The following is a 16,975-nucleotide window of genomic DNA, read 5'->3' on the forward strand; positions in this document are numbered from 1 at the left end:
TTTGGGGGCCTTTCAGGGGCAGGGTACGGGCCTTCTGGCTTCCTCCTCATTTAGTTTCTTACCACATCTCAAGGGAGAGGAAGATGATGTTCAGCAGAACTGTCTACCACCCAGGCTCCCCTAGCCACGCTGCCCACTTTGACCTTGAGTATGTCACTGGGGCCAGCCTCTGAGAGATGGCACCATCCCTTCAGGATTTGTGAAGGCCCAGCTCATTTGGATGATGTTTAGAACAGCATGACCAGCACCGGTGGTGGTGACGGCAGTGACAGTGTTGATGCAGTGATGGTGGTGATGCAGTGATGATGCAGTGATGGTGATGGTGTGATGCAGTGATGGTGATAGTGATGATGCAGTGATGGTGATGGTGATGATGCAGTGATGGTGATGGTGGTGATGCAGTGATGGTAATGATGATGCAGTGATGGTGATGGTGATGATGCAGTGATGGTGATGCAGTGATGGTGATGGTGGTGATGGCAGTAACAGTGGTGATGTGGTGATGGTGGTAATTCAGTGATGCAGTGATGGTGGTGATGCAGTGGTGGTGATGGTAGTGATACAGTGATGGTGATGTTGGTAATGCAGTGATGGTGATGCAGTGATGGTGATGTGGTGATGTGGTGATGCAGTGATGGTGATAGTGGTGATGCAGTGATGATGGCGGTGATGATGCAGTGATGGTGATGATGCAGTGATGGTGATAGTGGTGATGCAGTGATGGTGGCGGTGATGATGCAGGGATGGTGATGGTGGTGATGCAGTGATGGTGATGGTGGTGATGGCAGTAACAGTGGTGATGCGGTGATGGTGGTGATGCAGTGATGGTGATAGTGGTGATGCAGTGATGGTGGCGGTGATGATGCAGTGATGGTGATGGTGGTGATGCAGTGATGGTGATGGTGGTGATGGCAGTAACAGTGGTGATGCGGTGATGGTGGTGATGTATTGGTACAGTGATGGTGGTGATGCAGTGATGGTGGTGATGCAGTGATGGTGGTGATGCAGTGATGGTGATGGTGTGATGCAGTGATGGTGATGGTGGTGATGCAGTGATGGTGATGGTGGTGTTGCAGTGATGGTGGTGTTTCTGGTGGTGGGGATAGATTGATGGCAATGGGGATAATGATGGTGATAGCAGTGATGGTGGCGGTAGGGATAATGGTGGAGGTGGTGGTGATGCAGTGATGATGGTGAGGGCAATAGAGGTGATAATAGTGATTGTAGTGCTAGTTGTGATTGCAATAATGGTGATGATGGTGATAGTAGTGGTGATGCAGTGATGATGGTGAGGGTGACAGTGATCTTGCTGTTTATAATGGTCATGGTGATGGTGTGGTAATAGCGTGATGCTGGTTGGGATGGTGGTGGTGATGGCAGTGATTGTAATGCTGACTGTGATGGTGATGGTAGTGATGGTAGTGGGTGATGGTGGAGGTGGTCTGCTGCCTAGTGGAGGAGAGTCCCCTGGCTGGGACTTACTTGGAACATGGGTTTGGGCTGATGTGTTAGAATTTCTCTATTCTCAAGAAATAACTTTCCAGCCAGGCGGTGGTGGCGCACGCCTTTAATCCCAGCACTTGGGAAGCAGAGCCAGGCGGATCTCTGAGTTCGAGGCCAGCCTGGGCTACAGAGTGAGTTCCAGGAAAGGCACAAAGCTACACAGAGAAACCCTGTCTTGAACACCCCCCCCCAAAAAAAAGTAACTTTCCCCAGCTTCTCCAGCTCTAGTCAAAGCTGGAAATAAGAAGGGCTGGTGAAGGCTGAGGCTGGCTATACACACCCACATGGATTGTGTTTGGCTTCTTCTAGGGTGACCTTGGACCTCTGGGCCCCCCTGGGGAGCAGGGCCTCATTGGGCAGCGGGTAAGTGAAGCACATTTTCCTGCGAGAGCTCCCAGTCGTTTGAGCAGTGGGCGAGGGGCTTGGCTCAACCCCAGAGCCTCTCCGATCTCCCGGCATCCTCCCGGCATCCTCCCAGCTTCCGCAGGCCTCCCTTGGTACCCAGCATCACTGTGGAGAGGACGCATGCTGTGGCCACAGTGCTGGGCACCGGTGGGCTTGCTGTCCTGTGACACACTGAGAGCCGCGTCTGCAAGGCTCTGAGGAGGCCTGCAGTTGAGCAGTTAACTCCATTATTAACTCAGGCCTTCCAGAAGTATTTAACCTCCAAACCCTTCAAATAAGTTCCTTCGAGAACTGTTCTACAGGTAGCCATCACATTCCCAAAAGAAACTCACAAGGTTCCCTTGTTCTCACAAGCCCCATGAGACTCCCAGGTCTACCTCTCTGTGCTCTGTGCCTCTGCCTGAATGTGGACCCCTGGGACACGTAAGGACACAGTAGGCACCCTTGGCACCTTACAGACAGGGTAGGTAAGGCCCAAGAGTGAGAGTGTGTGCATTCAGCCTTCAGAGCACCAGCTCCTCACCCAATCTCCTCGTTTTCCATCTTGTCTTGTGATGCCCCACACTCCCCATGCCCAGGTTCCAGACTCCATAAATAGGGCAGAAGAGAATATGAGAGCTTAGAGTCTAGAAAAACTAGCTGTGTGTGGCCACCAAGCTTGTCAGTTGAGTCTGTTTAGAAAGCTGTGTGAAGAAAGGTCCTAAAGCCCCATCTAGGCTCAGTAAGCTAGAGAAGCAGATGAGCACTCCCGTAACACCCACTGTGCATCAGGCATATTTCTCACAGTATGGGAGCATTGAGTGAGTAACAGGAGGCCTGTCTAATGGAGCTTATCTTCTGGTGGATTGATTATTGATGTCTGCCATGGGTATGAAAGGAGCAGAATGTGCTCGCTTGTCACCCTTTGCCATCCCTGCATCTGCCGACCTGGGTCCCCTCCTAACTCTGCCTCTGGACATCTCTGAATTCTAAAACCAGAGGGAGATGCTAATTTTCAAGTTGACAGTTGTTTGGAGAGCCGGGACCTTTTTAGAGCTGGGAGGACCAACAGGGGCGTTAAATGGGCCCTTGGCACATTTTTAGCATCTTTCTCAAACTTGCCCACAGAAGTCCACGAACTAGCTTTACATTCCTCATACGAGAACAGGGTTCCAGGAACACTTTCTCCAGCTCCCAGAAGGAGGTCTCAGGTGGCTACCATCCACTCTCGGTCAGCCATGTTTTCCAGATAAGAAACAGGCTCCTGTCGAGATTAAGATTCTGCTTGAGGTCACACAAACATTGGTGATGCTGAGGTTAGCCCTTGTTAGAACCTGTTCTTACCCACCAGACCACACTCTTTCCCAAGTCTAACCCATGAACCTAGATGCCCAGTCTACGAGGCTCTGTGGCCCTTCTTCTGCCCCTTAAAAATACACTTTTTCAACTCCAGAGAATCAATGGGTTCCTGACTCTCCCACCCCCAGGGAGGAGGGAAAGCCCTTTACACTCCTACCCAGTAATACCTCCTCATCTTTTTCCACTAGGGAGAAGCCAGGCCTTGAGGGAGACCTTGGCCCCTTGGGGCCTGATGGGCTGAAGGTGAGTTGTGTGTCTGGGCCGGGACCTGGGAATGGCTTCGATTCCTGCTCTAGTTCCCACAGAGACCAGCTCCTCCTCTGGAGAGGACGGTGGGGAGGATCAGCAGAGCCAAGGCTGTCCTTGCTCTACCTACCCACTGCCAACTCCCATGGGGCTTGGGCAAGTGCCATCTTGGGTCTCCCCTGCTCCCATGAAAACACCAGCTTCTGTCAGCTAAGCGCAGCCCAGCATGGGGCTTTGATACCTCTTTCCCTTCCAAACATCTTTAAAGATCTGAAAAGTTCTGATCATTGCCAGAGTCTATAAGCCACCACTCAGGAGGAACTAGTCGCGGGGGTGCCAGGTACAATTGATGCTAGCAGAGTGCCCTCTTCAGATGGGGAAACAGACTCAGAGAAGTTTAAAAGGCTTGCTGTAGACACACAGCCACTATCTGCATGTCCAACACCCAAGCCAAAACCTTTCTGCCCCCAAAGTTCCCTCTAGCTCTGCTGGATGGCACACCCATTCTGAAGAGGAGGGGGAAAACATGAGGCTCATGGGAAAGTAATGTAGGCACGGGGTCAGGGTCTGGCTGTGAGTGAAGGGTCAGTGGATCGCAGGTACTTCTGTGGGTACTGCTGCTCCCTGTGGGAGCTGTGGGCTTTCACGGGAGCTGCAGGCGGGCAGATGAGGACTAGGCACAGCTCCACCCTCAGCCCAAGGCCTGTCCCAGTCTCCTTGGGAGCCTTGTTCCATAGGGAGGCTTTCTCCGGACTGACCTGGTCACGCCCGCCGTGACCAGGAGAGACTGCCCCCTAGAGGGCATGTCCCCGCTCTACGGTCCCCTCCAACTTGCTCTCCACAGATCTCATAGAAGAACCTCCACTTCTCTGAGTCTCAGTCTCCAAACCCCAGCGCTAGGCCCTCGGGCCCTGCCCTCTCCAAGGTTGCCCTGGGTCCAGAGAACATTTTGCCACGGGGGTCTTGCAAACTCCTTCTGTTTTCCTTGCCAGTGAAAGAGCGCCCCCTGTGGGCGCCCCCTGTCTGCGCTCTTGGCTTATCTCCTTGCTCTTAGCCTCCCAGCACTATGGCGAGAATCTGATCAGAGCCTTCCTTGGTCAGATGCTGGCCGTACCCAGTGGTGGTGCCAACAGACCTACTGGTGCAAGCGCTGTGTGTGCAAGGAGTGTCGGTCCTGGCACACTGTGAGGGCTCGCTGAGAATGAACTCATTCAGGCTCCAGCAGCCTCCCAGCTGGGAACATCAGCGCCCCCCACTGGAGAAACGAGGAAACCGAGGCCCAGGGGCCACAACCTCATCCCTTTCTGAACGGCCACTTTTCTCCTGGAGTCTTTACCGCAGGGGACAGGAGAGCAGGTCCAGGCTTTTCCCAACCTCTCGACCTCTGCTTTTCACAACGCTCGCCTCTGGCTTCCACCGCCAACCACACCCTTGTCCTTGGACTGGAGTGGTCACTCAGATGTCGCTTCCTGGTCCTTGGGTGGTCCTGGAAGTGGACATGCGCCCTAAAGGGTATGTCCGTGGACTGCCTTCCTGGAGTAAGCCGCTTCTTCTCGGGACGCAGCACTGCACAGAGCTCTCATGTGCAGTGTCTCTGTTGTAGTGGCCATGGTGGCCGTCGGCCGCCGCACACACTGCCAGGGGCTGTGCTGGGTGAAGTGCAGAGCTGCTCATATTCCATCCGTACGGGGGCCCATTTGATCAAGCTGGCCAGAGAGGCAGTTCCTGAGCATACTTCAAGGATCGCGACCTGAGCTCAGAACCCTGGCTCTCCCTGGGCTATTAGGCCATCTATTAGGCCATCTTGCCACCTACACTTCCGTCCTCAGTTCTTCCATCTGTGGACTGGGAGGGTTGAGACCGGCCACCCAGAAGGCTCTCGGAGCCTTGGCTGGTATCATGGATTCCAGAAGTCTCCAGGGACCCTTACAGCCCGTTCTCATGGGCCCCACGGCACCCCCCTCCCTTTCCAGCTGTGCGGGAGTCAGGCCATGGATAGTCAGTCGCTGGAGACTGGTTTGGGCTTAGGCCTAGGTTGGCTACCTGGAGCACCCGGCCTACAAATGAGACAGCAGGTGGCCAGAATGACAAGCCAGAGCGCAGTCCTGGAGCCAGGGGAGTCTCTGAGAGCTGGGTCTGGGCCAGCAGGTCTCTGTGCCAGGCTGTGCTTGGAATCCGAGACGCTCCGTGGAAAGGGACCGTGCGGGCCATCCTAGTGGCCAGCTCTGCTCTCAGCTGGCCTCCCTCGTGTGTTGTCCGTGGCTGTCCCCCAGGTCAAGCTGGAAAGTACCTACAACTCCTCGTGCCAGTCTCGTTTCCCCGAAGGTCAGGCTCCCGCCATCACATCTGTATCCTGAGCCCTCTTCCTGGCCAGGCCAAGCAAAGCCACATTCCATCTGCCCCCCTCCCACAGCTGCTCTGAGCCCGTGTGTGGACGTCAACATCCCCCATCAACAATTGCAAGGCATCACTGTGCCTTCCCAAGCCTATTCCAAGCCGCACCCCCCCCCACACACCCCACACCCTGGGATGTCATGCCTTCTTCCTCTCAGGACCTGCAATAGTCACAGCTAGGACGCATGGACATGCCACAGGCTCCATGCCTGGCAGCCCCTCAGAGACAGGCTTGTGATGGACACTGCTTGGCCCTGCAGCCACTGCCTGAGCCGTAGCCCATGCCCTGCCTTGGAGGGGCCCAGTCAGCTCAGTTGTGCCCTGGGCCTGAGGGAAAGATGGTGAAGAGGCAAGGATGAACCGGGGTACACCATCAAGGGGTACACCCGTGCTTTGTTGAAAACCAGTACTTGTGGAGAACCCAAAACGCCTGTGCCTTGGCTTCTTAAAGCCTGTGCGAGGGGTCCTTTCATATGACGGCTCTTACAGTCCCCTCCCTCAGTCTCAGGGAGTCCTTGCTACCCCTTCCTAACTCATAAGAGTTCCTCCCTTGGACCCCCATTTTCCAGGACTTGGTGCCAGTTGCAAACTAACTGTACGCCAACTGGCTTGACTTAGCTCTGCCTGCGTTTCCTCATCTGTAGATGACATCAAAAGCGGACCTCTAGGGAAAGGCCCTGGTGAGGCTGCCTCTGGTACGGAAGGCTACCGGTCTCCAGGTGACCTGAGGTCTAGAGCTTTTGATGACCAGATTTGTGATGTTCTCTCTCCTCCTCCTCCTGCCCAGGGGGACAAGGGTGACTCAGGACCCGATGGTGAACGTGGTGAGAAGGGCCAGGAGGGACTGAAAGGAGAGGATGGGCCCCCTGGGCCCCCAGGCGTCACCGGCGTCCGGGTGAGTGTGCGGCTGCTAGCAGTGTGGGGCTGTGGGTGAGGGCTGCTCATATACCCGTCCAGGCCTCCTGAGAAGTCTAGTTTGTCTCCTCCCTGCCCAGCCTTCCTGTGGCTTCCTATGCCCTCAGGAAAAACTGTTCCCTGTGGCCTGTAACCTCATCCCACCCAACTCTACACCCAGCCCATTTTCTTCTTAGCTCCTGGGACAAGCTTGACCTGCCTCTGGGCCTTTGCACCTGCTCATCTCTCTATCTAGTACACTCTCCCTTCTTTCCTGTCCTTCTTGTACCCCTGTGTACCTTCAGCTGTCCTCACAGACAGTCCCGAGCCTTGAAAGCCATCCCTGACCCTTGGCTAGACTCTGGAGGAGGTCAGGACCCTGTGTGGTTTAGATTTATGTTTTCCTTCTGTGACACTGTAGAGATGACACATTCATTGTTGACCGGAAGACAGAAACTCTGCCCCTCACGCTGGTAGAACTTTATCCGGTCTCGACCACAGACACCATGAGTATCTTCCCTGGGCCCCAGAACCCTGTTAGAGGACAGAAACTATTCTGTTTCGGTGTTTGCACACAGCATATCTAGTACTTTCCAGGATGTTCTTTAATTAGATAGCAACCGTGAGGGCTGGAGGCTCAGAGAGGTAAAGGAACCCATCTTGAGTCACACAGTAAGAAACAGCAGAGCCGGGATTTCAACCTCTGTGTGTACATCCTGTCCCTCTGCTGTGACCCACTGGAATTCAGAGCCCGAACAGGCTATGGGGACAAAGACGGATGAAAGGTAGTGTATTCTGGTGTTTGTCTAATGGCTTGGTGTTGGATTCTGTAATGGAGCCAAGGGTGTGTATGGAGCAGGACTCTGTGGCCAGCTCAGTGTCCTGCCAGTCCCCTGGAATCCGGCCACCTTGCAATAAGCCATCAGAATGTCAGGCCAGCAGGTGTCTGCTCTGAGCCAGCCTTGGCCTTAGCCCAACTCCACAAGCTGGATGCTTCCTACTGCCTGCTCCCCGCCTCCCTGCCCCCACTCCCCCACCAATGACAAAGTCTTGCTGTTACCTGGGCTCAGCAGCCCATGTTTCTTCTGCCCTGCCCCTGAAGGCTCCTCGGCCATTGAAGCGACCAGTCTGGGAAGGATCCAGATTAGCCAACAACATACTGGCCGTGGGAAAGTATTTGTTACCTAAAAATAGAGCTGAAGTGCTAATGGTTCTCAGAAGCAAGGGGATGAGGTCACTGCCCAGCCCAAGAGTGCAGGCGTGTGTGTGTGTGTGTGTGTGTGTGTGTGTGTGTGTGTGTGTGTGTGTGTGCCTGCCTGTCAGACCCGCCTGCTGCTGCTAGCCTCAGCTCTGGGGATGTGGATGAGAAGGGCTTTAGCAGGAAAGGGGTGGCCCTTCACCTCACTAATCCCCTGTGTGACTTTACAGTTGCCCCTGGCCAACTCTGGCCTCAGTCTTGCTATGTTGAAAATTTGGAAAGAATGGGTGCCAAGGTTATTATTGAGTTCCAAAGTCCTAAGGCCATTCTGCCAGTGAGTGAGTGCGTGCGTGCATGCGTGCGTGTGTGCATGCGTGCGTGCGTGCGTGCATGCGTGCATGCGTGCATGGTTCTGGTGCGGAATGGGGGAACAACCGACCTAGACATATCCTTAAAAACCTGAGTTCGAAGGTCATGCCTGGGTTCCTGGCTTGAGCAACCCTCCTTCAGTGTGTCAGGCAAACTGCTACCATCTCTCAACCTTGGTTTTCTCAGCTATGAAGAGAAGAACGAGCCGGGGAGACGGTCTAAGTGGGTAGAGTGTTGGTTCCACAAGCGTGAGCTTGAATTTTCCACAAACAACCTGAGTTTGAATTTTCCACAAACAACCTGAGCTTGAATTTTCAGCACCCATGTAAACAGTTGGGCATGGCTCCGTGTGCTGATGACCTCAGCACTATGGGATCTTGATCCTGGGGACATGACGGCAGTCGGCATAGCCAAAACACAACTTTCGGGTTCAGTGAGACACCTTGTCTCCAGGCGGCATGGCAATGAATGTCCTCTGACCTCTACATGTGTACACACAGGCATGTCAGATGCACACACTGTGCACATACACACACCAGAGAGTGGGGAGGAGAAACACTGGGTAAGAAAAGTCTTTACAGAAATGCACCGAAGTAGGAATGTTTGGAGGGAAAAAAATACATAGAGGCTGCTGGTGGTGGCTGTGGTTGGTCACATGTCAGTGGTGGCCATGACGACAGTGTGAGGTTGTTGTTCAGTGGTCCCTCACAGTTCTCATACGCCAGTGCTGGCCAGGTGGGTGTCTGTGGCTCATGTGCACATCAGGCCATGGACACAAACTCTGGACTTGGTTTCTTGGGCGTCGTGGCTCTCTGAGGAATGTCTTCTTACACTGTGGCCTGGAGAGAGCTGCTTACTTGAAAATAGCATTTTATAAGCCACTAGGGCCTTTCTAGAAATGTGACTATGGTCACACGCTATGTGAGGAGACTTCATCCTCGAGGGACTGCACTAGCGATGGCATAAGATGGTACAGCCTAGTGATGCTAACTTAGTCTTCATGTAAGTGCTAACAATGGCCACACTGCCTAGCAACCCATGTCTTTGCTGTGTCCCCAACAACAGGTGGTTTCTGCCTCTCTGTGATAGGTCCCAGGCGCTCTAATGACCTCAGAGTTCCACCACCTCACAGCGGGAGGGTCCCCTGTCCCCACAGAGGCCTGGTTCCCATCCCCCTGCCACTGTACCAGTTCTGAGATTCATGTGCCCGAGACACGGTGCCCGAGAAGCTGTGAGAAGGGGCATGGGTTTTATTACTGTTACAGCAGCATGGCTCTGCTGGCGCTGTGAGGTAGGAAGAGGGGGGGCCCACCTGTAACTTAAAGTCCTCCAGTGAGCAATTCAAAGGGGGAGATGAACAAGTAGGATGAATGAAAGTCACATTCCTTCAGACCGGTGGTGGATGGGAAACAGTCTTTCAACATAGTATCAATATTTAGAAAGCATTCACCGGGCCCAGCGGGATGGCTCAGGAGGTAAGGAGTGCTTGCTCCCAAGCCTGACAACCGGTAGTTCAATCCCTGGAACCTGCATGGTGAAAGTGAAGAACCACCTACCACAGGTTGCCCTCTGACCTCACCACACATGACCTGGGGCATGTGCTCCCTGCCACATGCAAATGATAAATAACTGGAAATGTAATAAAACAGAATAGGGCTTTAAAACCACAAACAGGACCTTTTCCTTCTCTTCTCTGGACTGAGTTTTGAAGATTCACTCACAGAGATACCCCAGCTCAGATGTCCGTTTCCCTGAGAACCCTTGATCTGTGCCTAGCCTTTGGGAAACCCGCAGCTGAGACCGCACATTGACCTACAGAGGGAATGGCCTGGGTACCTGGGAGGGGGAGACTTCTGGGTCCCAGCATGACGCTCACTGCTGTAGACACCCTGGGGAGTCTACAGCAGTGACTGGGGTGTGGACAAAACCACTTGGTGACTGTATCCGGGCCAGCTGTGCTCCGGTGGGACCTGGAACAAGCCCCCTGGAGGAAACAGGGTGATTGTCTGTAAAGGGAGTCTCTAGAGAGGGCCTGGTACAGATAGCCAGTCCCTGTACTTTACCTCACTGGGTGGAGGCAGCAGGAGACACCTGCCCTTGCAGAAGCCACCTCCATATTCCAAACACCTGCTGTGGCTGACACTCTTGTGAATATGCCATGCCATCAGGTTGAATCCTTAAGCTCTGTGAGGCCACCTAAAATGTCGTGTCCATGACACAGACCAGGATGCCAGTAGGGAAGTTCGGTTATGCGCAAGGCCACATAGGGACTGAGTGACATGGGTTTGGAACCAGGTAGGTGTTGAACTCCCCATCAGGATGCTTCTCAGGGCTGCCCTCCTCCTCTCAGTCCTCAACTTTCTCCTGCTCTTGCTTCTGTGTCCCCTCAGGGTCCCGAAGGAAAGCCTGGCAAGCAGGGTGAGAAGGGCCAAATGGGAGCTAAGGTAGGTCCCCTGCCTTCGAGGGTCACGTCCCTCCCCACCCACCTTCCTTCCAGAGCCAGCAGCCACAGGCAACTCCTTTCTCTCTCTCTGCAGGGTGCCAAGGGCTACCAAGGACAGCTGGGGGAGATGGGCATCCCCGGAGAGCCTGGGCCTCCTGGCACCCCAGGTCCTAAAGGGTCCCGGGGCACCCTAGGACCAATGGTGAGGATCTGGGCTTGGGGGAGGGGACAAGAATAGGGAGAAGAACCTGCTTCCCTCTAAGAATCACCCACCCCACTGTCCCAGCCACCTCATTTCTACCCCAGATCCCTTTGAGAACTTCCCAAAGCTACAGCCCCTTAATACCCACAGGCATGGGAGGTAAATCATATCCTGCAAACTGCAGGCTGCAGTGAATCCCTGGTGCTTTCTGCAGACCCTGAGAGGTGGGGAAGGAGCTGAGGGATGGGGATGGAGCCAGATCCCTAGGTGCAGGGTGAGGTGTTACAGGTCTTTAGATGGTTGAAAGAGAGTCTCAGGGCCCTGCTAGATTGTCCTGAGGCAAAGCCAAAGAGGATGATAGCTGAGGTGAGAGAAGACTCCAGCGTGGGCAGAAGAGGGGTGTGGCATCTTTGAGCAAATGGAGCGGTACACTTTGACGTGGTGTGAAAGTGTGCATGGTGGTGGATTCCTGCCACACGTATGATGCCGTGGGTAAAAGCTGGGGAGATACGCAGTAGCACCCGTTAGACGGGACTTTACCCCTGGAATGCAGACTCGGGTAATGCAAGCCTGGGTAGCGCGGGATGGAGGAAGCAGAGTGGGGAGAGGCGCCTTGATAATGCTCATTAACTGGAAGCCTCAGAAATTTGGGCACTGACAGTGGCTTAGCTCCGGGGACTCTGAAAAAGTCACCTGCACCTTCATAAACCATAGGAGCATAGAGAAGGAAGGGCTGAGTCGGCGGCAGCCCGGGAAAAGGCCCTCTCGCCTTCCGCCTGGTCTTCCTTGGTTCAAGACATCATTGTATGTGCCAGGCTGCTGAGCTGAGTGGCCGTGCCAGGGGAGGGAGTCGCCACCATGCTCCTGCTGTGGGAGCCACACTGCATACCAACAAGGGTCTCCTCCTCTCTAGGGTGCTCCAGGACGGATGGGAGCCCAAGGAGAGCCAGGACTGGCTGGCTATAATGTAAGTGACACCCATTTAGGGGAATCTCCTTCCCACCCTCTGGAACTCCATCCCTGCATCCTGGGCATCCTTCCTACTAGAAGGAAGGAGATCCAGGTCTCATAGCCTCAGGGGACTCCAGGACCCATCGATTAGGGTGGGGTGAGGGCAGAACTGCAGTGATTGGGGCAGAGAGCATGCCGGTACCCGTCCCATGTCCGAGTCCTCCCGGCTGATGGTGGGTGCTCCATACACATCTGAGCTTCATTTGTCCTCTAAAGGGGGACCACTGTGCTCCCCAGAGCCTCCATAGGCATTCGGGAGATGGGGGCTCAGAAAGGACAGGCTTGGTTAGAAAGGAATGGGGCTCGGAGCAGTTAGGAAACACATGGGCAGGCCGGGCTGGTGCTTTGGGCCAGCCTTGGAGGCCCTTGCCAGACCCAGGGAATTCAGGGGACGCAGCACGAAAAAGAAAGGACAGAAGAAATGGGAGGCAGGACTAGCGAGGGGGTGCCAACCCAGAGTCATCTGCAATTGCCAGGTGGCCTCTTCCCACCACTCTGCCAAGGTAGCTTTCCTTTGCCATGGTAGCTGCCCTTTGACCCCAGCCAGCCCCCAGGGCACCACAGTGTGTGTGTGGGGAGATCCTACTACCCAAGTTGGCACAGGCACCAACAGGCATATCTGGAAATCCAGGGCCCAGGGAGGTGCAGACAGGGGTGAGACCCTGTTATACTGTCCCCATTACGGAGTCCCCATCCTTTGCCATTTGTCCCTCCTGTGTCCTCAAACCCTCCTCTTCAGTTTATTTTGTTTGCCTGCAGGGACACAAAGGCATCACAGGACCTCTCGGGCCTCCTGGTCCCAAGGGCGAGAAGGTAGGTGTTGCATCTTTGAGCAGTAGCTAGAGTCAAGACTCGCTCTGGGGCTTTGGGGGTGGGGGTAGCGTGGAGCGGGACGTGGCATCCCTGCACTCCCAGCTTCAGGGTCGCCTGGCAGAAATGAACAAGGTGTCGCGCGACCAAGTCTCTGTTTTCCCTCACTCAATGCTTGTGAATGGGAGCACCACCGAAGCCGCACACAGGGAGCTCACTCAGCACAAGGGAGGAGGGACGCTGAGGAAGGGGAGGGCTCAGGAGGAGGGCGAGGGCTCCAGGGATGTGTGCCCTCCCACTGGGGCTCTGGAGATGAAAATCTTGGCTGGTCGTGAACACTGTTCACAGATAGGAGCACACGAGGCCCCGAAGGTGCAAGGAATGACCCCCTGGGTCATGTCTCCAGCGATGCCCGGTGGACCTGGCAGAACTCTGGGTTCCCCTGTTCTCCCTCTTCCCCCTCCTTTTCCACCTCATAGCTGGAAGGCTTCCTAGTGGGCTGTGCCTTTGCCTCCTTGTCTCTGGCCTCTCCAGCCCTCGGTTCTTTTGCCGACTCAGCTCCCCACTAACTAAGTCCCGCTGTGGTGAGTCACACTGGCTTGGCATGCTGTCCTTGGGCCCTTCCTCCTGCCTGAATGAGTACAGATCTGCAAATACAGTGGTCCAGGCAGGCCCTGACGTGGTCTCTGAGAGGCTGTAGGGAATACACTCAAGCCCTCAGCTCTCCTCAGGCATCATAAGGCTGCTAGGGATGATGCAGAGGGTGAACACAAACCCCGAGGCCAGGTGGAGACAGAGCCCCCAGTGCCATCACTCAGGATCAGAGGTAGCCCCCATAAAATGTATCGGCATGCAATAGAGGGATATGACATCTCTAGGTGACATAATGCTATGGGAGCGTTGCCGTGTGTATGGCTCATCGTTGATGGGAATGTTGTTCTGTGGCTCATGGCTGTCCCGTAATGAACAGCCAACCACAGACTGGCCGGTGCTGGGACAAGGAGTGGGTTGCAAGGGAGATTCGTGGAAGCCCTGCCCTTTCCCCCGGGATTTCCCTAGAATCCTCCTGCCATTGCTGTACAGAACGGGTGGAGAAACTGGGCCTCCTGGAGCATAGGGATCCACTTCCAAACAGTGGTAGGAGGGTACTGCTGAGCCCTCCTCCCCTAGCCAGTACCAGACCCAGAGTCTGCATTTGTAGATTAGTGTCCTTGTCTATACAGGTGGCCAGAGGGAGGGGACAAGACTCAGAACTAGGCCACGAGGAGCAGTCCACTAACTTTTTTTTTTTTTTTGGTTTTCGAGACAGGGTTTCTCTGTGTAGCTTTGCGCCTTTCTGAACTCGTTGGAGACCAGCTGCTCGACTCACAGGATCCGCTGCCTCTGCTCCAAGTGCTGGGATTAAAGGCGTGCACCACCACCGCCCGGCATCCACTAACTTTTTAATGCTCAGATCGTGTCCCCACACTGCAGCCAGGCTGGTGGCGTGGTCTGTCTTGGCTCTTGATTCCTGATTGGCCCTGACTAAGATGATTCTTTTCATGGGCCTCGTTTTCCTATTCTGTAAAGTGGGGGTGAGGTAACTATCCTAGGGTTGCTGTAGAATCTATAAGAGGATATATGAAAGGAACCTAAACATACTTAACAAAAGACTATCTGGTAAACCCTGGTGCCCTGAAGATTTCTGGTCCCCTGACACCATCCATACTTGGATCAAGATCATGGGCATGGACAGGCAGTGGTGGCGCACGCCTTTAATCCCAACACTGGGGAGGCAGAGGCAGGCGGATCTTTGTGAGTTCAAGGTCAGCCTAGTCTACAGAGTGAGATCCAGGAAAGGTGCAAAGCTACACAGAGAAACCCTGTCTCACAAACAAACAAACAAACAAAAAACCATCATGGGCAGGAACGGAGGACATTCTACACTCTAGCCCACCTCTCTGGAGACAGTTTGTTCTAGACACCAGGCTGGGTCTCACTGGCCTTTAACTGCTGCCCGTGGGAGCCACGGGGCCCCAGCTGAGGGTAGGATACCAACATTCAGATGGCCAGGGCTACATTCCAGTTCCGACCACTTCCCTCTTCCTGCTCCTCATGCTTTCTCCCAGTTCTGTGGGCAGCGGGGGGCTCAGAGTGCCCTGGCTAGAGTCCAGAGGGGTTCCCAGGAGAGGAGACACCAGTTTTCTGGGGCTGGAGTCTGAGCCCCGAGGTCCTGTCTGCCTGCGCAGCTGGCAGCTTTCAACCACCCGTGTGGCTGCTGAGAGCTCATCCTACATCTGGACCAGAGCCTAGGATGGCCTGCCTTGGCCCAAGGTCTCCACTCTAGTCTCTGCTCCTCTTTCAGCCTGTCCTAGGCCTCCATGTGGCATGTGGACACTGTCGCCACTATTACCTACAATGACAATTTTGACCGCTGGTCTCCTAGTCTGCCTGCCTACGGAGGCTGGCCTCCATCCCTGAGGAAGGTGCCTTCCAGCCCGCAGTTCGCTAACTCCCAGAGTGGTCCTTGCCTAATGCTGGTTCTGTGGTGTCCACAGGGCGAGCAGGGAGAGGATGGCAAGGCCGAGGGGCCCCCTGGGCCGCCTGGAGATCGGGTGAGTTCCCTTCCTGTTCCTCTGACTTCTCACTGTCGCCAGGCACAGGCTCCTGAGAGCCCACAGAAGGTGGGGCTCACGTTTATCCACTGTCTTTGTCATTCAGGGTCCTGTGGGCGATCGAGGAGACCGGGGGGAGCCAGGCGACCCTGGATACCCTGTGAGTACCAGAGCTCTGCCTTTGGGGAGGGTAGTGATGGTGGGAAAAGGGAAGGCAGCTGCACTGGACAGGGGCTCCTGCTCCACCCTCCTTCCTCCACTGGCCGTAGGGGCAGAGAGCACCTCTTTATGAGGCCAGGGTAACACCATGAAGGGAAGACCCAACCTCAGCCGAGAGACCGGAGGGTGAGGTCGGGGACATAAACCGTTCACACAGCCAGCGGATTGGCTGCATTTCCTTCCAGCATGATCTTGAGTAGTCACTTCTCCTGGGGGGTGAGGGGTGGAGGGCTGCCTCGGTTTCCCCATTTGTGTCTTGTAACAGCCTTTGTAACAGAGGCAACCATTACTTCTCCCTCCATTCAAGCTGGTCAATTGCTGTTCCACCCACTTAGCAGCTAGGACCTAGAGAGGGTCAGTGATGTGGCCAGGAAGAACAGTGGATCCCTGGCCACTTCAGAAGGGCCTCACCTGTCTCTCTTTGGCTTTCAGGGTCAAGAGGGAGTTCAAGGCCTCCGTGGAAAGCCGGGCCAGCAGGGCCAGCCCGTGAGTCTTGTATCTTGCTATAAGCGGGGTAGAGCATCAGAAATGACAGACTTAAAGGGACAGACTTGAGCCTTTTAAAATTTAACGGGGTCTGCCCTGTAGGAGGGCGTGAGAAGGCAGCCCCTGCTGTATTTTATGGCCTGACCCTGGGCTCCCCCAGAGCCTGCATCCCCAAACCCCTACCCACCCATCCCCCTCCAGGCGGAGACTGGCCGCCCTCCCCAGGAGAGAGGCCTGGGGCCGCCTTGCATCATCTCATCTTGGTTTTCAGGGGCATCCAGGACCCCGGGGGCGGCCAGGACCTAAAGGATCAAAAGGCGAAGAGGTGAGAGGGTTGGGGTTCAGTGGGGAGACTGGGCCCCGACGTCAGGGCCATGGGCTGGTCTAGGGTCACACAGTCAGCAAGGCAGGGCTGGGAGGTACCATCCTCCACAGGCTCAGCAGCCCTGGGCATGGACTGAGCGATCAGTCCCTGGGTAGAAGTTTGTAGCCAGGAACTCAGCTCCCGTCTCTGCCCGGCTTCAGTGAGGGAGTGAGAACCTGGAGGAGCTCATTGGAGAATGAAGGAGGGAGGGAGAAAAGGAGAGAAACAAGATGGCCATGGAGGAGCGACTCCTTGCTGTGGACCCCAGACCCCTGTAGTTCCCTCCTCTAGGTCTGATAAAGACCTTTCTCACCATGTCCCCTGGGCTCACACTCCTTAGGGACATCCGCACTCAAGACCAGCTGGCCCAGCTGGCCCTAGGCTCCAGCTCTGAGCACAAATGTGGTCTTAGCGGCAAGGGAGCCAGAGAAGGAAGTCAGGGCCCGGAGCAGCAGGGATAGCCCTGGGTGACTGTAGGGGTGGCCACAGCCCTGGGATT

The 16,975-nt window shown here is 55.1% G+C and overlaps 1 protein-coding gene across 1 annotated transcript in view; it reads left to right on the forward strand.

The window, feature by feature from the left end:
* Col27a1 (collagen type XXVII alpha 1 chain) overlaps positions 1 to 16,975 on the forward strand; it is a 118,994-nt gene that overhangs the window by 88,559 nt on the left and 13,460 nt on the right. The window contains 11 exon segments of the mRNA XM_028892657.2: positions 1,813 to 1,866; positions 3,439 to 3,489; positions 6,674 to 6,781; positions 10,738 to 10,791; positions 10,885 to 10,992; positions 11,906 to 11,959; positions 12,763 to 12,816; positions 15,351 to 15,407; positions 15,514 to 15,567; positions 16,059 to 16,112; positions 16,384 to 16,437. Coding sequence (XP_028748490.1) covers positions 1,813 to 1,866; positions 3,439 to 3,489; positions 6,674 to 6,781; positions 10,738 to 10,791; positions 10,885 to 10,992; positions 11,906 to 11,959; positions 12,763 to 12,816; positions 15,351 to 15,407; positions 15,514 to 15,567; positions 16,059 to 16,112; positions 16,384 to 16,437 — 702 coding nt within the window.

Source organism: Peromyscus leucopus, chromosome 2, assembly GCF_004664715.2.
Source record: "Peromyscus leucopus breed LL Stock chromosome 2, UCI_PerLeu_2.1, whole genome shotgun sequence".
NCBI classification, from domain to species: Eukaryota; Metazoa; Chordata; class Mammalia; order Rodentia; family Cricetidae; genus Peromyscus; species Peromyscus leucopus.